This window comes from Piliocolobus tephrosceles, chromosome 6, assembly GCF_002776525.5.
Source record: "Piliocolobus tephrosceles isolate RC106 chromosome 6, ASM277652v3, whole genome shotgun sequence".
Classification (NCBI taxonomy): Eukaryota; Metazoa; Chordata; class Mammalia; order Primates; family Cercopithecidae; genus Piliocolobus; species Piliocolobus tephrosceles.
Window position 1 is genome coordinate 100,962,076 of NC_045439.1, and position 20,574 is coordinate 100,982,649.

At 44.6% G+C, this 20,574-nt stretch overlaps 1 protein-coding gene and 1 long non-coding RNA gene across 6 annotated transcripts in view; one reads left to right on the forward strand and one right to left on the reverse strand.

Moving 5' to 3' along the window:
* Nucleotides 1-20,574, forward strand: part of CRTC3 (CREB regulated transcription coactivator 3) — a 99,964-nt gene that overhangs the window by 65,727 nt on the left and 13,663 nt on the right. For all 5 annotated transcript variants that reach the window (XM_026448699.2, XM_026448698.1, XM_026448697.1 and 2 more), the window contains exons 3-6: nt 1,398-1,517; nt 9,763-9,824; nt 11,485-11,547; nt 14,526-14,626. In XM_026448699.2, the coding sequence (XP_026304484.1) occupies nt 1,398-1,517; nt 9,763-9,824; nt 11,485-11,547; nt 14,526-14,626 (346 nt within the window). The remainder of the gene's footprint in view (nt 1-1,397; nt 1,518-9,762; nt 9,825-11,484; nt 11,548-14,525; nt 14,627-20,574) is intronic.
* Nucleotides 1,029-6,054, reverse strand: LOC111528650. The gene is made up of 2 exons (XR_002727106.3): nt 5,859-6,054; nt 1,029-1,624 (listed from the first exon to the last, which is right to left on the reverse strand). It is a non-coding gene; the product is annotated as an uncharacterized LOC111528650 (long non-coding RNA).

Consider the following 20,574-nt stretch of genomic DNA (forward strand, 5'->3'; position numbering starts at 1 on the left):
ATTGACCTAATAGAAAACTCTGTTTTGAATGATTAGTACGTGAGGCGATAGATATGTTAATTAACTTGATTTCATCATTTTGCTATGTATACATATATCAAAACATCATGTTGTACAGTGTAAATATATACAATTTTTCTGTCAGTAACACCTTAATGCTGGAGGGGATGGGAGAAGAAAATCTGTTTTCTTTATTTCACAAGCACATCTATTGCGTGATGTATGCACATTGCCCCATTATGTGAGATTTATTGGCCTAGCCTAGGATTTGGCTTTTGACAACCAAAAAGGTTGCCCTTTGTGATGCCAGTCTCAAAACTGTTAAGAACGTACCCCAAGCATCTCTTTAAAAAGGGTTTTGGATTTATTGACCATGAATTTATCTTGAATCTATTTCTTTCATTTGTACCATTTAGGGACTGATGATTTGGATTTTTTCCACTTGTATTTACATCGCATTCCTTTTTCCCTCTTTAAGTCAGGGGTTACACACTCTGAATGTCTAAAATGATGAGTCAGTGAAATGGTTTGTGTGTAAGGATTCACAATGAGAGAGTGGGTGTCCCATCTACAGGGAGCAGCCACGCTCAACTTCGGCCTGAGATGAGTGTGGTTCAGTGTGGCCACGATATTTTTATTTATGGCTGGGCGTGGTGGCTCACGCCTGTAATCCCAGCACTTTGGGAGGCTGAGGCAGGCTGATCACCTGAGGTCAGGAGTTCAAGACCAGCCTGACCAACATGGTGAAACCCTGTCTCTACTAAAAATACAAAAATTAGCTGGGCATGGTGGCACACATCTGTAATCCCAGCTACTTGGGAGGCTGAGGCAGGAGAATCGCTTGAACCTGGGAGGCGGAGTTTGCAGTGAGCCAAGATTGCACCATTGCACTCCAGCCTAGGCAACAGAGCAAGACTCCATCTCAAAAAAAAAAAAAAAATTCTGATTTTTCCCTAGAATCCTCAAGTCTGAATTTTCAAACATTGTGAATTCAATCAAATATTTTAAAAGACACCATGCAGAACAAATAGGTGCCTCATGGCTTGCCAGTTTCTTTAATATTACCTCTTTTACATTTCAGAGTGTCCTTTCTAGTTTTCTGGGATTTAGTATATGAATTCACCATCTTCTGATTCTCCTCCCCCAATTGCATGACAGCTTTTATTCTTCTTTCAGCTTTCCTCTTAACACACTACAGACTATTTTTCATTATTTTTAGGTTATTATAAAGAAATGGTTCCATATACTACTTTATTTACCTTGACTCAAGGCCCACTAATGTATAATAAGTAAAACTGTAAAATCGGTCCTTTCATCTGCTGTTGTTATCAGTTGTTCTTGGGGGTGAGTGACAATTTCATGGTTGGAGGCCAACTCTTCTTCCCTTCTCTCTGCAGCCGTCATTTCACCAAGCTGATAATGTTCGGGGAACCCGCCATCACGGGCTGGTGGAGAGGCCATCCAGGAACCGCTTCCACCCCCTGCACCGAAGGTCTGGGGACAAGCCAGGGCGACAAATATCCTTTTTTACTCTTCAAAGGGAGTGTGCATTCTGAAATGTTTGAAAAGTGTTCAGGATTTATCTTCCCTGCAATTCTCCTTTGGCCTCAAAATCTTCATTTATCTGATGAAAGGAGGCAATACAAATAAATGAGTTGGAAACGAGAAACATCTCTGCAGTCAGCATTTGGAAACATCATTGTAGGTGTTTATGATAGCATCAATAAAGTTCAGTTTAACGAAATAACAACAAAAACAACCTGTAATTCAGTCCCATTGCAGGGTGTTCTGAGCATTTTCTCCAGAAACTGGCTAAGTTAGAGTTAAACCTGACTTTGAATCAGGTTAGAGAGACTTAGTTTATCTAGCAAAAATGGACATACAGATATGTGATTTATTTGTATTTCTTTTGTTCTGCTGACCCACTTTTGGAACTTACAGATGAAATTTCATATGATTTTCTATTTGTGATGTTTCAAACTCAGTAAGTGATAACTAAAATAAACCCAGAATATAGGAAAATCTCATGCAGTGATGTAGAGTCACACCAAACTCTATGCTGTTAAGTAGAAATAAAGGAAAGGAAATGGTGAATTCACCGGACAGTTTCATTTAATCAGTGCTGTTTATGGGGCGGCAGTCGTGGGTGGTGTTGTGCGACCAGCATTGTGCCGAAGGCTTTGGGAAACAGAACTGAGCTGGATTTTTTGGGAGAGGACACAGAAGTGTGCCAGGAGGGACCGTGCTCTCACTTCATTCTTCTCAGTACTCGGTCGCAGGGGTGGAGGAAGGAGAAGAAAGGCGGGGTGGGTCTCGCTGCGGAGAGCTGAATTCCTGGCAGTGATGGTAGAGTTGGCTTCACAAGTCTAGAAACCAGGAAGTGGGGGCAGGGCACTCATGTTTACTGAGCACCTACCCATGCCAGGCACTGTGATGGGCAATTTATGTGTCATTTAGTCCTCAAAAACTCACTGAGTCGTTTATTTTTTTAACCCTCATTTTCTGATGAGGAAACTTGAGTGTGTGGTGAAGTAACTTGCTCAGGATTCAGACCAGGCCCAGGATGGCCCAGCCTGTGCTCTACCCTCCCCATGCCACCTGCGTCCACTCGCAGTGAGGAGGACCTTGTACAAGGGAGCCAGGAGTTGTGGGGGCACCCTAGGGAAACCCCAACTTTTCTTGCCTTCAAGCTTCTTGCAGTTTTTAATCTATTTGGAGGCAAGGATAATGACCCCAGGGAATGTTTGTCTCTCCCCTTTTTCCCACCCCCAGGGACACACCACATTTGGTCCACAGAAGGACCGACTTCTGATTTTGTATATTATGTGGCTGTTATCAAGGAAAGTAAAGATGATAAATGATCTTGAGAATCTATTCTGGAATGTGTGATAACTTTGACATCGAATGAAAAAGGCAAAAGGAAATGGAGGCAATTCATCAGCAAATTTGCACATGTCAAGATGGAGTAGTACATCAAACCATTGTCCAAATTGCCAAGAATGTTCAGGCAAAAGACTTTGAGTGTTTCTTTGCTTGATTTAACAATGTATATTTTTTTGGCTGGTCACGGTGGCTGACGCCTGTAATCCCAACACTTTGGGAGGCCGAGGCAGGCAGATCATGAGGTCAGGAGATTGAGACCATCCTGGCTAACATGGTGAAACCCCATCTCTACTAAAATTACAAAAAATTAGCCAGACGTGGTGGCAGGCGCCTATAGTCCCAGGCTGAGGCAGGAGAATGGCGTGAACCTGGGAGGTGGAGTTTGCAGTGAGCCGAGATCGCGCCACTGCACTCCATCCTGGGCAACAGAGCGAGACTTTGTCTAAAAAAAAAAAAAAAAAAAAAAAAAAGTGCATATTTTTTCAGTTCTCAGTTCCCTCTTTCTCTTGTCAGTGCTCTCATTTCTATATATTAGTTTAAACATTATGCTATATATGTATGTGTGTATGTATATGTGGCTATCTCAGATACTTTTGAAGTACAGTCTAAATGTGTAAGCATACATATAGCTTTACTAACCAAAATAGAGGAGGGTATTGAAGAAAAAAGAGTAGAATGTTTATTCTCTTACAAAAATTATTTGTTAACTATGTACTAGTGGTCAGACACCGTTTTAGACATTTTAGTTCACTGTAACATTAAACAGCATGGCCCCTGACCTCAAGTTGCCCAGAGTTCAGTGGGAGAGGCTACTCAGCAAATAAGCAGCCATGGCAGGTATGGCGTCTGCAGGGAGGCAGCTCAGGGGCTGTGGGAGCACGTCAGAGGTGCAGCTTGAACAAAGAAGGCATCCTGGGGGAAAATCTGAGGCTTGAAGGTTAAGAAGTAAGAGGATAAAGTGTTCATTCAGCAGATATTTACCGAGCCCCTTCTCTGTGCCAGGCGCTGTTCTAAGCATGGGGACCCAGTGATGAATAAGGAAGACATAGTTCCTGCTTTCTTGAGTTTACAGTCCTGTGGGAGATGACAGCAAACAGGCAATAATAAAGGAAAATGGCTTTAGATGGTAATGATTGAGATTTAAGAGAGTAAAGCAGTTGGGAGGTATGTTCCAGGCAGAGGGAAGAGAATGTGGTGCAAAGTCCCAGAAAGGGAGATGACCTGTTGTGTTCAGGGGACCCTATCTCTTATGATAGGGTATAATCTGGCACTGTATGGATCAACTTGAGGGCATAAGCAAAGCTAGTCAACTCCTAAAGGAAGGGGAAGCAAAAACCAAGTTAATATGCAGAGAAATTAAAGTTGTTAGACAGTGTGAGTCAGATTCACTGATCACGAACCATGTCTTTGTGGTCTCCTAAGCCCTTATATTGGGGTCCTGGGACTGGACATCTCTTGATGCAAAGAAAGTTCTTTAGCCCAGTCTCTTGAGGAATCAAGGGTCTGTGAAATGGGATGATTTTATTTTGGTGTTAATCTATTCCAGAGAACTTAGAGGAGGAGGGCTGTGATTCCATCTTTGCTTTCACAGCCTTCATTCTGTTAGTTGTGAACTAATTTGCCTAAAATTGTGGCCTTGCACATTTGTCTATGACTTTTTAAATGAAGTTTCATCATTTGAAAGTATAAAACACTGGCTTGAACCTTTGTTAGAACGAAAGGAAAAAATCAGAATTCTCTTATTACAGCTGTTTCTCGGCTTGGGTGTTATTTAAGACACACTGGCTTAGACATGTGTTCTAAGGGTTCACTCCTATGATAGGGTGATCTCAAATAAAATGAACATGTTTAACAAATATTCTGGCTTCCTCTCAGAGTGGGCAGCCACAGCACACAGAGCTCTGGCACAGGAGACGCCTTCTGGAGTGGGCTTTGCCCTTGGCATGGGCGGCCACACAAGACCAAGACACAGCTGCAGCTGGGCCCTGGCCTAGCCCCACACAGGCAGAGGAGAGGCACTGCCAGGGCTTGCTTCTGGCTGGGGGCCTGGGCTTGGGCACTTGGAATAGACGCTCTTCTGCCCTTCTGCAGCTGCGCAGTCTGTAGCAGCCCTTCTTACTCCCACTCCTCAAGGTTGGCGGATGTGCTGTGTCCCAAACACCATCGCTGAACTTCTGAACTATTAACATAAATTTATAGCAAATAAAATATTTTCTCAGACTTGTGGGTAACACACTGAGAAAGCAGGAGACATGCTGAAGAAACATAGAAAATGCCTTCCTCTAAAAGAATTCAAGAGTTCACTAGCATGGAGGGTCATGAAGAGATGCTTAAGACCTACCAGAGTTAGGAATGATTCTCCTCGCTGGGCTGGGCCTTGCTTTGATTCTTTTCATCATAATGAGAGGAACATGTTAGGACATTGGTTTGTAGGACACTGTTTCTTTGAAATGCATGGCCTATTACATTTGAGAAACACCATGCTCTCTAGCTCCTCTCGGAGCCTGACCATATACATTAGGGCTCTGAAAAGTCCTGCAGTTAAGAAACTTCTCATCTTTAACCCAGGATTTCCAAAACTTAAGTGATCACAAAATCCAGCTTTTACCTAACACCCGTCTTATCTTGAAGGACAAGGAAACATTAGTTTTTAGAATTTTAAGGGGTAAATATTCTGACTTCACAATACCACATGCAATCTATTTGCCTCTCATGTGCTGAGGGAAACAGGATGTTCTTATAAATGCAAGGACTAAAAAAGATGCCACTCATATCCTCCCTTACAGTTTCACTTTAAGATGCCTTCTAGTGGGACACAGTTGGAGGTAAAGGGACAAAAGGAAGTAGAATGACAAGAAACACATGGCTGAGAAATCAGGAAGGAGCCAAATTATGGCCAGTTTTCTGTATTCAATCTGAGCCTGAAACTTGTCGTGGTGGGTGGGTTCTATTAACCAGACTCTGAGTCCACTTACCCCACCAGCTGCGTGGAAGTCCACAGGCATGCCCCACAAACCGTGTCCCTGGCAGAACACAGAGTTCCAGAGCAAGAGAGAAATGATTGGCTTCCAGGCTGCCCCGAGCCCTGCCCAGGTACCCTGACCGCAAAGGGACGGGAAGCCAAGAGAAGGGAACCCTGCGCCTGCTCACCCAGCCGCAGGTCAAGCAGCACAAAGAAAGGGACAGGGGCGGGTCTTGTTTTCAGCTTCTGTGACTCAGTAACCCCACCCACTGGTAAACGGGCCAACTGATGTCCTCTCTTATCAGCAGACGAAGAGCTGCTCCCCTTCCTTTGGGGAAGAGTAAGAACTGTTCCTTCTAACACTCCGCAGGTTGAGAGGAACAGCAGTCCCTGTGTTGATGGATTGAAGCAGTAATTCAAGGAGGAAGATTTTCCTGCACAGAACTGCACAGGCTTGGGGAGAGAGAGAGCAGACTGGGATGACTCTGAGATCCTAACCTGAGTGCCTTGGTAGAAGGTGGCCTTACTAAATAAGATGGACTATAAGAAGAGGAACAGATTAAGGGGACAGTGATTGGTTGGATTTTTGGTAGAATTTGAGCTGTGTTTTGGCAGAGAAGTTGAGTAGGCAGTTGGAAATATGCACTTGGAGTTCACAAATTTAACTATTGGGAGCTGGAGGTATGGATTTATGAGTTACTGGACTGTGGGTGACAGTGGGGCTGAGGGAAGGATGGGATTGGCCAAAGCGAGCATGGAGGACGGGGGCTGTCCACCAGGAAGACGGGCACTGGCCCTGAAGCTCTTAGGAAACGCCTCCTAAAGCCCCTGTGCCCGGAGGTTCCCGCCACCCCCTCCACCTGCTCCCACTCTAGCTGGTGCCCAGTGATCCTGAGAGCATCCTGTGCCTCTCAGAGCAATGCAAGCAGGTGTGGCCTGAGGCTCTGAGGCCACAAGACCCCAGGGAACATCAGGACGGAAGGCAGAGGGGCAGAGAGGAGTGCACAGAAGGATAAGAAAAGATCCATGTGAGTGTGGGGATTTTTTTTTTAAACTTTAATTTTTGTTTCCATCCATTGCAGCCACCTCTTCTTTGTTTATCTTTTTCATTATCCCTCCTCCCTGCCTTCCTTTTTTAAGTGGAAATCTTCTTGAGCCAAAGGCTTCACTAAGCTTAACTAAGGAAGCAACGGAGGAGGTGCTGATGTGGTTGTTAAAAGCCCTGTGGCCTGTGCTGCCCTTCCACTGGCACGCTGGCACCTGGCGGGGATGCCAGAAATGCTTCTTGAGTAAATGGCAAATTCAAGTTTATAAATAAGAGTGTTTCCTCTGTCTGAAGGTTGTGACTTAGGGCATGTCAGTGTTGTGGAGTAATTTAAAGCCACCTGAATGAAGTTTTCTGAAATTTTCCAAAGAACAAATAAACTTTTTCTAGATTTTCCTTGCGTTAACTGTAAGTGTGTAACATGAATGGTTCTCTTGGGTTTTCAAATATTCACTAAATTAGATGAGGTAGTAAAAATTAAGAGAGCTCGGAGGTCACATCTTTTAACTTTTGATGCCTCAACCTAATTATATTAAAAATTTCCAGGAATTTACTATATTTTCACATTGTTAATATCAGGAAGGTTACAATGCTAGCTCATACCTCAACATTGAAATCACCAACATTTGATCATTACGTGACTATTACACCACTGCATTCTAATTTGTATTATCAGTACTATGAAATCAGAGGTATTGAGTTTAAAGATGGCAGTGTACTGAGAAAAATGGTAAACTTCTACTTCCTGAAATTAAGTGTTTCTGAACACAGATTCATCCAATCTGCAGAAAAGAGAAAGGCAGATAACCACAGGTTCTGAGGCTCAGTGTTTCCTCCCTAATGGCGTGGCCAGCAGAAATACTGACGGGTTTTGTCTCTCATGGGCCTTCCTATTTATCACCTTTTCCTCTCCTGCCTCCTACTGTGGTCTCACCTCATCTGTACTTCATGTACGTTAAGCCTAATAGTGAATGTTGAAGAAATGTCTCTCTTTGGAAATTATCTGTTTTATTTTATCGATTTAAGGTCAAATTAAGACATAAGATAATGAGACTTGTCAAAGAAAACTAATACGTAGAAGATAAAACTTGCAATCCTAATGCTTCTCCTGGCAAAGAAGACATTTCCCACCAAATCACTAAGAACTCATGAGAGCCTCCATTTTCCTAATTCCAGATTCTGTATTTATTTGAGCTGCCCAGCCCAGGCCTGCAGGATAGGGCCCCACTCCTTCAAGGCTCCTGTTTCCTCCTGAGCCCGAGCCAATGATACCTTCTCTTATAGGCTCCATCCTTCTTCCCAGAACACTCCAGGTACTATTTTCTATTTTCTGGGGGCATTTGGCGTAGTTCACTGTTTCCTGAGAGGCAGCATAGCTTAGCGGAGAGCTCTCAGGCTTTGATGTCAGTGAGTTGTGGGTTTGACCCCTGATCCACCAGGCCTGCTATCTGATCTTGGATTTCTCAGCTCTTCTAGAACTGAGCCTCAGTTTCTTCAGCTGTAAAATGGGGGAAATAGCTGCCTCTCAGGATTAAGATTAAATAAAGTGTGAACTCAGCACAGGCCTGGCACACAGTAGGTGCTTAGATATCTGTTTTCACATTTCTGTCTTAATGGGTAGCTTGTATCTTCTTTATTATGTCCACCTTAAGAAATAAAGGTTTGGGATGAAAAGTATTATTGGTAACTGCCGAATGTATATTTCATCCAATCAGTGATCCAGGAGACAAAAGGAATGGGCTTGGTTTGGGTGAGTGATAAGGAGGCAACGTTCCACATAGGAGGAGAGATAGGGGAAATGGCATTAGCAAAGGCAGAGGGGCAGGAAAATACAGGCTGTGTTTGTGGAACTCAGACAGCTGAAGGGAAGACGAGCAGCAGAGGCCATTGTTCCCAAATTGTGGAGCACCACAATTACTAAGCCAGTAAGTTTTGATTTTGCCTTTTAGGCTGAACAAAATCATTGAAGATTTCTTACCAAAATAATATGATTAACAGTGTCTTCAGAAGGCTATTGTGTGTGAACAGTTAACTAAACGAATGAAAACAACGCCTCTCTGCTCGGTGTGTAGTGCAGCATCCCATTTGTGTCTCCACGCGTCCGGAATATGCTCCAAGCCATGCTAGACCCAGTGAACAATACAACATTGATAAGACAGTGCCCCCAATAACACTGGAAAGTTTACGTTTCTTCACACATCTAATGCGCCTCTTTTTTGGTTATAAATACCAGGAACCCACCTTAACTTAAAAACAGAAAATGTATTGGCATGTGTCACTGGAAGCCCAAGGGCTAGATCCAAGGAGTCATATAATATCATTGAGACCTAGGTACCACTTCTGAGGTGACTTCAGGCATGACAGATAGGCTTTCTCCAAGGGGAGACCCCCAGGTTCAGAAGGCCCTCGGGCTCACCACCCCTATTGGGGCACTCCTTTTTTTCCACTCAAAAGCACTCTCCTTGGTTCCGTTTGTGTCATGAACCTATCCCTGAGCCAAACACTGTTTCCAGGGGGTAAAGTACCTAGACTAGAATCCTGGGCCTGGGTTCCTCATGTGTGGCACAGAGGGAATGGCAACGTTACCAGGTTTGGAGCAAGAGTGGAGACAGTTCCTGAAAACAAAAGGTGCCAGGCGGGTAAAACATAATAAACACCCCACAAAAAATCATGCAAAGAAAACACTGGTTAGAAGACAGCAGAATAGGCTGTCCTTGAGGCAGGGTGATAAGAGAAAGCATGAAGGAAGAGCTGTCAGGTACAGGGATAAAGAGCCAAAAACTCAGTTGTTTTTAACTATCCGTGAGTCCACCTTGCTAATTCTGCTTCAACTTTCCATTAATTTGTATTTTTCCTTTATTAAAAATTCTACTTTGATGGTAGTGCTTTTGGAGTCAATTATTCCTCACAGCCTCTGGATGAGAGTTGGCCAAGGTAAGCAAGCCATACTTTAAAAGATAGGATGGGCATGTGTTATTTTTAGATAATTTCACTTAACTTTATCCACTTTGAATGTTGTTCGGAAATTGCTAATATAAAGCATAGAATCCTGTTTTCTCTTATAACATTTAAATTCAGTGGGAGGATCACTTGAGACCAGGAGTTTTGAGGCTGTAGTGTGCGATGATGGGGGCTATGAATAGCTACTGCACTCCAGCCTGGGCAGCATAGCAAGTTGCCATCTCTTAAAAACAAAAACAAAAAACACCTTATTGACTGGGCACGGTGGCTCACGCCTGTAATCCCCGTACTTTGGGACGCTGAGGCGGGCGGATCATGAGGTCAGGAGATTGAGACCATCCTGGCCATCCTGATGAAACCCCGTCTCTACTAAAAAATACAAAAATTAGCTGGGCGTGAGGATGTGTGTGTGTAATCCCAGCTACTTGGGAGGCTGAAGCAGGAAAATTGCTTGAACCAGAGGGTCGGAGGTTGCAGAGCCCAGATCACGCCACAGCACTCCAGCCTGGTAACAGAGTGAGACTCCATCTCAGAAAACAAAAACAGAAACAAACACCTAAGCATTTCTAACGGTAGGCTTATACGAAAGTCTAAAATGAAAAGTTATTTAAAGAAATCTAGATCTTCATATTTAAAACCAAATAGAACCACATTTGGAATATGTTTACCAGCAGAATACTCAGATATGGCATTCTTATGTTTGAGACTTAGAAAAATAAGCATTTTTTCTCAGAATGTCTTAGTAAGCTGCTGAAAAGGACAAAAGACTTAAAATGGTAATTTGCACAGTGTGTTTGATTTAAGATCTCTTTGAGTATTTTTGTACCCAATACAGAGGTTAACAGAAAATAAAATTAACTGAGAAAAAGCCCCTGCAGCATCTGTTGTGTGCCTAGTATCATTTTCAGATCACCAAGTCAGATTTAGGAGGCATTTAAAATGTGTGTATCAAAAATATTTAGCTCTCCGGATTGAAGTCTACTCTCCATCCATTCTCTGGGCAAATACTGACTGAGCACTTACTGTGTATACTGTAGTCTGGGTCTGGGGAAGGAAATAAAGATGGGTAAAAGTGCGTCCCCACCTCAGGTAGGTTTTCCGCCACCCTCAAGAATCTTGGGATCCAGGGTTGTAGAATAAATACAATATTTTATTACATCAGTAAAAGGCATCTCCAAACTGATATTTTTCTTTTATGTATCCAAGAAATGTCTTCTGCTTTTCAGAGCACCAGGATTGGCTAGACTTAATATTTTCATACCCTGGGCAACTGTAACAATTCTGTTCCTCTTCATGGCCATTGGTAGGGGAATAAAAAATTTTTGCATCCAAGATTGCCAAGGCTCCCCCTACATGTATACTGAACTCCTCATCTGCCCAGCTAGCTAATCCTGTTCCTTACGGGTTTGTAGTAGTTTTTATACTGGAAATCAAAGATCACAGGACTGGAAGGATCATTGAGTCTTACCTCATTTTAACAATGATGAGCAAAATGAGCGAGGTGTGCGGTATTTTTAAGTGACTTGCAGAGCAAGGTGAGTAGAAGAGCCAGTTCTCAAATGCAAGTGCTGAGGCCCTCCTTTGCTGTTGTGGATTGACTTCTTTTCCTTTTATGTTGTTCTGGTTTTTAAAGGCAGCAGCCTCCTTGGAAAGACGAAAAGCATCCTGGGTTTAGGCTGACATCTGCACTTAACAGGTACATGGGTTGTTTCCTGGTAGGAGTAGATTTTAAAGCAATTTAACTGTCCTGATATTTTTTACATAGCAGCTAGTTGCCAGAGTGTGTTTATGTAAGCTGTGTTGATACATGTTCAAAACAAAACCCACCATTTTTTGAGTGTCTACAGGGGGCAGTATAGAGCACACGAGGTCTGGGATGAGACTACTACTAGGGTTTGCGTCTTACTGTATGACCTTGAGCAGATTTTTTAACTTCTGATTGCCTCAGTTTACTCATTTGAAAAATGGAGATAATGGTACCTAGATCATGGGTTGGTTGTGAGGGTTGAACAAGAGAAGACCTGGGAAGCATACGTGCTGAATAAACATCAGCTATTATCGTGATCACTTTGGGCCAGACTCTAGGAGTAAGAGTTCCACCTCAGTCATTTTTTCAATCCTGACAACGCCCTACAAGAATGAGTATTATCTTCCATTCTAGAAGGTTAAGTGACTTGTTTAAGGGCTTTAGCTAATAGATGAAGGACTAGGATTGAGAAAAGAAAAAAAAAAAAGCAACTGAGCACAGTGGCTCACACCTGTAGTCCCAACACTTTGGGAGGCTGAGGCCAGAGGATCACATGAGCCCAGCAGTTTGAGGCCAGCCTGGGCAAGATGGTGAGACCCTGTCTCTATGAAAAAAAAAAAAAAGCGGGGGGGGGGGGGGGCGTGGTGGCACGTGCCTGTGGTTCCAGCTACTTAGGAGGCTGAGGTGGGGAGAATCACCTGATCCCAAGGAGGCTGAGGCTGCAGTGAGCCCTGTTTGCGCCATTGCACTCCAGCCTGGGCAACAGAGACGCTGTCTCAAAATAAAAAAGAAACCTGATGAATGGTGCAAAATTTTAAATATTTTTTTATTTTATATTATTATTATTTTTTGAGACAGTCTTGCTGTCTCAAAACAGAAGTGTTGTAAAAGGCCTGTGGTGCCCATCCTCAGCTTCACTCATTATCAGCATTCTGCCAGTCTCTCCAAACCTACCTCCCACCCCAGTCACATGATTGGCTAGATATAGTATCGTACCTGGAAATATCTCCAGCAGTGTGAGGCCAACGAGAACCTTTTTTAAAAAATATAACCACAATGCCGCTATTACACTTAACAAAATTAAAAATAACTCCTTAATATAATTTAATGCCCGGTCTATATTTACATTTTCCCACTTGGGCTCTGCATTTGTTTGATATTCTCTCAAGTCTCTGAATCTAGGCTGGAATCTGAACCCAGGTCTCTCTGATCTCAGTGGCCACGCTCCTTCTGTTGCACTATGGGTTCTGCCCTTGTCTGCCTCTTCCCTCCTCTGAAGCCACGTGGCTTCATAGCCACCTGAGGCTGTCACTGGAATGAACCACAAAGAAGCACCGTAGGCTAATGAAGTTGTTTACCGGTTCTTTTTATGGCCAACAGTTTGACCTTATGATGAGATAAATAATCATCTCTTGCAACCAAAGCTGTGTAGACATTGAAGCTATCTGGGAGAATTTCAGAAATTTGCTATATATTAGTGGCTCCAACATTTTCTCTTAGTACCACTTTACAGTCTTAAAAAACACGGAGGCCTGGTGCAGTGGCTCATGTCTGTAATTCCAGCACTTTGGGAGGCCAAGGCGGGCAAATCACCTGAGGTCAGGAGTTCAAGACCAGCCTGGTCAACATGGTGAAACCCCGTTTCTACTAAAAATACAGAAATTAGCCAGGCGTGGTAGCGGGTGCCTGTAATCCTAGCTATTTGAGAGGCTGAGGCAGGAGAATCGCTTGAACCTGGGAGGCGGAGATTGCAGTGAGCACCACTGTACTGCAGCCTGGGTGACCAGAGCGAAATTTCATCCCAAAAAGTAATACTAATAAAATAAAATAGGCTGGGCGCAGTGGCTCATGCCTGTAATCCCAGCACTTTGATAGGCTGAGGCAGGTGGATCACCTGAGGTCGGGAGTTCGAGACCAGCCTCGCCAACATGGTGAAACCCTGTCTCTACTAAAAATAGAAAAGTTAGCTGGGCATGGTGACGCATGTCTATAATCCCAGCTACTCGGGAGGCTGAGGGAGAAGAATTTCTTGGACACGGGAGGCGGAGGTTGCAGTGAGCTGAGATCACACCACTGCACTCCAGCCTGGGCAACAGAGTGAGACTGTCTCAAAAAAATAACAATAAAATAAAATAAAATAAAATCGAGACCCTCAAAGAGTATTTGTTTACGTGAGAATATCTATTGATATTAGAAATTAAATTGAGAGATTTTTTTAAAGATACTAGTGAATTAAAAAATAAATTAATAGCCCATTATACATTAATGTAAATTGTATCTTTTTGAAAAGAAACACAAAAAAAGTTTTGAAAATAGTGGCAATGTTCACCTTTTACAGATCCCTCCAAGGCAGCTGGGTTGTCTGCTCCCGTGCTTAGCGGTGGGGGCATCGCACCTCACATGGCTGCTGGGGAAGCCCGCCGTGCTTGGGAGAGGCAAGAGTGAAAAACAGAGGACACTTTACTGTCATTTTGAAAGTAGGCTTGACCTCACCTGCTTCCTGGAAGGGTTTTGCGAACCACTGCTCTAAGTGACCCTTTACTTAGGAACAGCTGCTCTCAGGTGGGAAAACCTAGTACAGCCACAGGCTAAATTGGCCACAGCCGGCTTCTGAGCTGGGAAGAATAGGGGCTCTTAGACGGAAGCCGTGCATCCGAGGCCCGCCTTTGTCGAACTCGATCGCCATGCTGTCAGCTTCAGCATATGAGGCGGTATGAGTCTAAATTAAAATATTCTGGAGTGTGGGTGATCCTCAGAGGCTGTTATTGATATAAAGAACTTCAGGTAGGTCCTAACCCCTTATATGATGGATGATTACAAATCAGTTATTCTTGCCTTCTTTCCTGTTGGTAATATTCAACAAAGACTATTGCATTTTCACTAAGGAAAATGGATTTTCAGCCAGACTCTCTCCTCCCCCTCCTTAGGACCAATTCTGATTCTGCTCTTCACACGAGTGCTCTGAGCACCAAGCCCCAGGACCCCTATGGAGGAGGGGGCCAGTCGGCCTGGCCTGCCCCATACATGGGTAAGACACACAGGCCACTGCTGACAGCAGCTGTGCTTGCTCATTCTGTCCTAGGGCCTGAGGGAAAGAGAAGCTGAAGTGGTGTTTGCACTTCCCAGATCAGTGGTCTTAGAGAGGCGGCTCGTGGCAGGGAAGCGTGTGTGTCCATGATGCAGTCAGGATGGATGGAGCTCCCGGCATCCCCTGCCTCTGCTCTGCTCCCTCCACAGCACGCTCTCCCTGTTGGCGTCTCTTGGCCCTCTTCTGGGCACCCGTCATCTTCCAATAACTTTCTAACTGGTCTCCTGATTTCTAGTCTCACATCCCTTCAATCCAGTTTTATGTTAGGTTCCCCAAGAGTCCTCTTTCCCCACCCAGGATCTGAACAAACTGAGAAATAAAACCAGAAGTGACAGACAGAGCTAGGTATCACCTTTATTACTAATAAGACCAGGTTGGAGGAAGTGACCGTCTCTGTAGGTCGGTGGGCCTGTTGAGACTGAACCCCAGCGTGAGGCTGACTCCCCCTGAGTGGCCGGCAGCACTGGCCAGTGTGATCCCCTGGGAGGAGGGGTCAGGCAAGCCTGGGGGAGGGAAGGGTGGAGCAGAGGCCTGCTGCCTGAGGGAAGGCATGCCCTTGAGAAGGGGAAGAGGAGACCAGACTGGAACTGTGCATCACCTGCTCAGTTGCCCCCCTGGCCAGTGTGAGTAAGGGGGTGGAAAGAGGCCAGGAGTAACCCGGAGTGGGGAAGAGGCCCACTCATGCCATCTCACAGCTCTGCTTCCAGAGTGAACCCAAACCTGATCATCTTGCTCTCCCACTTAAAATCCTCAATGCCACCCCTCACCTTCAGGAGAAAGAGCCCAGATCTTCTTTGGAATGACATGAGCCCCAAGGCCTGGCCCCTGTCTGCCTCTCTCCCTTTTCTCTCTGCTCCCCCGCCTCACACCCAAGGTAGCCATGCGAACCACTTTGGGTTCTACTAGTGTGTCTTCCTGTTCCTGTCTCTTCCTCTTTCACTTACTCCTGGCCTTCCTGGCCAACCTTAGCTCGTGTGTAAACTCATGGCTGTGGAGCCGTCCTTGACCTTCCTCCCTCTCAGCTCAGAGTTACCGTGTCCTTCTGACATCCCAGACTGCTCTCTTAGCACCTGTAATACTTGGCTGCTTTTTTATGTGAACATGCATCTCTTTCTCTGCTCAGTGTAGATTTCTTGAAGGCAGCATCTTAATGGTCTTGTTCTCTCCAGCCCCTAGCACAGTGCCTAGCACAGAGGAGCCCGTACTGATGGAGAAGTGTGAAGAATCACACACTGGCTCACATGTGCGCAGCATTTGCCAAAATACCCTCTCGGTGCTGCCACCTGACCTGTACATGAAGTGAGGCTGGTCATTCAGACACATTTCAAGTCTACCTTTCTGGGGTTTATAATCTAGAAAGAACAATGGTCTTGAATTATCCATTCCATATGCAGACTGATTCTTGCCCAGAAACTTTCAGGGCTGTGTATTTGTTCTTGAAACAGGAATAAATACATCTTTAGCCAAGAAACCAGCTTTTCTGGTTTTCTTTGCTTTTTGGAGAGTTTAAAGCCTAAATGGCCTGTGTTCCTTCTAGGAGAACATTCATGATCTTATTTCTTTGTATATAGCAGGGACAGGATTGAATAATAATTGTTGCTGTATTTGTTCTATTGGTGCAATTTGGAGAAGACTACATTTGCTTAAATGATTGTTTGCTTGTAAACTATGAGAGCTTTCAGAATTGGTTAGGGACATCTACCCATGCTTCCATACATGGGAATATGAAAGTTGGCATTGATGTTGGAATTGGATATGGGTCCACTGCTCACTGCTTAGAGGAGCAGGGTGTGTGGGAAGAGGGATTAGTTTAGTTTCAGGATAGGTAGAGATGGGAGTATGTAAACAAAGCCTAAAAAAAGCAGAAGCTGTAATCAGTGGGGGCGCCTGTGAGCACAGCAGGATCCTAATCTCCATGGACTCGGAGCCAGCTAGACAGACAGATTTTTACCCTGGAGCCCCTGCATTTCTGCCTCTGCCATTCCTTTCATTTACACTGCCCTCTGCAAAGTTTACGCTTCTCTAGAAAGGGCTAAAGGCCTAGAGAACCAAGGGAATCACAGGTAATTCAAGTGAGGATTTTTTGATGCTTGCATGCCGAGAAAAAGAAAGTAACTAAAGAAAGCAATTACCTGAGTTGAAGTATTCATGCTGAGCGATGTAGCCTCTGAGAGAAGAGATGAGAAGTGTCAGAAAGGGTAAGTGAGGATGGAATAAGAAAAGCAAAGGAATGTAAACATTGGTCCAGGTAGACAGAGCAATGAGAAAAACAGGAAGAAAGAAAGAAATCCTGGAGCAGGGTTCCTGCTTGAGAATCGTGATGGTCTCTCCTTTTCAAATTAGCAGTTAGAAAATGTTGGGCTACAATATTTGAAAACCATGGAGGGTGGGCTGGCCTCCAGCTCAGATGTCTGAACTGTGTGCCTGCTCCTGCAGTTGCCTTGCAAGTATAGCAGAACTCAGAAACACATCCTAATATGGATGTGTTTACATGGGAAAGCCAGTGTTTAAAATATTATTCAAGTCTCCAAGGATGGAAATTATTTCTGGAGAATTATATTTGTTGGTGGGAGCTATTTTAAATAGTTTCATGTATTTTCCTCCTGTATTTCATTAAAGTTTTTCATTTTCTTTCCTTTTGGATTTTAAAAATATCAACTAGCTTTGCAAAAAGGTATTTCTTGTAGGACCAACCAAATAAAGATTTAAAAAGTGATGGGAAAATATAATTGAAGCCCAAAACTGGGTTCTATGTTAGAAGCAATAATAGCTGTTCTTTCCCTGGGAATCTCTCCTGAGCAGAATGATGTAGCCACACTTTTTTGTTATTGTTGTTGTTGCTGTTGCTGTGAGCCGATGATGAGAGCATCTGCTCATAGCTTAACTACATGAGCAGTAAGCTATGATACATTCATGAGTGGAGATTTGTGTCACAAGAAAACAAAGCCTGATACATGTTGAGTAATTTTCATAATGGCTATTGAGTTGCATGACAATTAGGCATAAATGATAAGCAGTTGGTATAAATGACAGAAATAAATTTTTATGGAGCCAAACAAGATTTTTATAATTTATCTCTTTTTGTTTAATTATTCAGAATCTATAAAGAGGGCATGTTGGCCATTTCCCTGGCAGCATGCACAGCTTAATGACCATTGCACACATACATGCAGATAGGGAAGCACAGGATTCTCTGGGACACATGCCCTGTCCCATAGCCTAGGACTGTCCCCTAACACCCCTCCTGTCATCGGGCTTGTGGAGGAGGGGCTGGGGTGGTCCTCTTCCTTTTAGGGAGCAATCTAGAGCTAAGGGGAGAAGAGTGTGTAATAGTTGTCTTCCCTGCATCCGGGGCTGTAGATGCTGAATATTGCCATCTTGGGGGACCACAGTACCCAACTCCTTAGGGTGGAGGGGGCTTGGCATGCCTCGGACCCAGTGACCTTTCACCTGCCAATAAACTTTGACCTGCAGAGTTAAGGAGAAGGTTTACAATGCAAATAACCTTGAAAGATGTAAGCCTGTTAATTGCATGGATTGGACAGGGGTACAGTGGCAGGTACAGCATCCCAGATCGGAAGAGGGGCAAAAAGAATTTCACCTGGGGACAAGAGGGCCCAGAACGGGGTGGCTGAAACACCAGAGGCCTCCTTTAGGACACTCACTGGTTAAAGGGTCTTCCCCTTGCCTTCCCTTCTACTTAGCAAATCAGGGCTGTGTGAGGAATTATTTTAGATTTGCCAGGCATGGGAGCACACAGAAGGAACATGGTCTCGGTTCCCTTAGTTAGAAGAGACCAGCCCTTGGTGACTCTGAGGCTGTGAGGTTTCCTGGAACACAGATGCAGCCTTGGTCATCGCTGTCCTATCCCTGTGGGACTGATAAAATGAGTGTTCTGTTTCCAGATAGCCAGTCACAACTCATTCCTTTTTCTTTTTAACCCTTTATTTGTAGTGCCATCTTGTGGGTTTTTAATTTAGTAGTAATAATCCAGGCTTGGATATTTTGATGATATGTTAGCTTGGTGCCAGTGTATCAGTCATTGCCACCAACACCCTTCTGGTCACCGCAGCCCAAACCCTGAGAGTTGCATCTAATTACTCCCATTCCCACGCGCCCATGCCCATTCAGTAGCCGAGTCCTGTTCATTTTATCCCCGCAGCATGTCTCAAATCTGCCTCTGGTTTTCTGTCTTCACTGCCAGTATCCTACTTGGTTCCTGTTTGCCTTGGACTATTGCATTGGTTTTCTCCTTGGCCTCCCTGCCTTAATAAGGCTTTCTCCTTTCAATCCACCTCCTATCTGCTGCAAGAGCAGTCTCTGAAGCTTAGCTCTGATCATGTCACTTCTCTAACCGAAACCTTCCATCCCCCACATCCTGCCAAATGACCAGCAGCCTCCTCCAGTCCAGCCCATCTCCCAGTCCTCCCACCATGTGCTGCAGCCACATTCTTCCATCTTCCTTCTCCTTCTTTTCCTTCCCCAACCACCCCCCACTCCTTCTCCTCCGCTGCTGCCACCGCCGCTGCCTCCTCCTCCTTCTCCTCGCACTGGGCATCCCCTTCAGCTTCGCTTCCAGTTGTCTAAATCTTCCAGGTACTACAGCAAATTGGTTAGGGACGTGAACGTTCTGAAGACACACAGGCCAGAGTTCTAGTCCCAGAACTTACTAGCAGTGTGATCTTGGGAATGATAATAGCGCCTGCCTCACAGAGTTGCTGTGGGGATCACATGAGATCACCTGTGTAAAGTGCCTGGCACATAGTAAGTGAGCCATCAGGTTGGTTTTTGGTTATCCTCTTCTTCATCATTATCCTTCAATGAATGATGCCTCAGGTACCACCTCCTCCATGAAACCTTCCTTCTGTTCCAGTCTGAGAAGAGCATGCACTAATGGGGCTGTCACATGGGGTGTCTGTCAGCCACTCAGGCAGTTTCACATAGTAACCCTCAGTTGAGTCCTCCTGTTTCAGGGACTGGTCAGCCTTAGTAATTAAACCTTGAGTGATTGGTGTCTTGATGATGAAGAGATGCTTCAACACACCATACCAGATTGCTATGTAAAAACTAGTTTTAAATTTTTAACAAGATAGTTACTTTTTAGTGATCAGAATGAAGTTCCCTGCCCTTTCTTAATATGAGGGTCTCAGGAAAGCCAGAATAGTAATCCAAAGCTCCTGTCCTTTTGATGGTGCTGGTTGTAGAGCCACAGCTTTTCTCTCTCCACACCTCAGTATTCACCTGTTCCCACTGCCTGTCTTTATATGGGTTAAATGGCTGATTAAGTAAGAATGGGCCAAAGGGCTGGGTGCGGTGGCTCACGCCTGTAATCCTAGCACTTTGGGAGGCCAAGGCGGGTGGATCAAGAGGACAGGAGATCGAGACCATCCTGACCAACACTGTGAAACCCCATCTCTACTGAAAAAAAAAAAAAAAAAAAATACAAAAAATTAGATGGGCGAGGTGGCGGGAGCCTATAGTCCCAGCTACTAGGGAGGCTGAGGCAGGAGAATGGCGTGAACCTGGGAGGCGGAGCTTGCAGTGAGCCGAGATCGTGCCACTGCACTCCAGCCTGGGCCAAAGAGCTAGACTGTGTCTCAGAAAAAAAAAAAAAAAAGAATGGGCCAAGGACCTTCTGCAATAGTCTCCTGAGACGATGATTAAAAATGTAGGCCAGGCGCGGTAGCTTACACCTGTAATCCCAGCACTTTGGGAGGCTGAGGCTGGCAGATTACCTGAGATCAGGAGATTGAGACCAGCCTGGCTATCATGGTGAAACCCCATCTCTACCAAAAAATACAAAAATTAGCCGGGCCTGCTGGTATGTGCCTGTAATCCCAGCTACTGGGGAGGCCGAGGCAGGAGAATTGCTTGAACCCTGGAGGTGG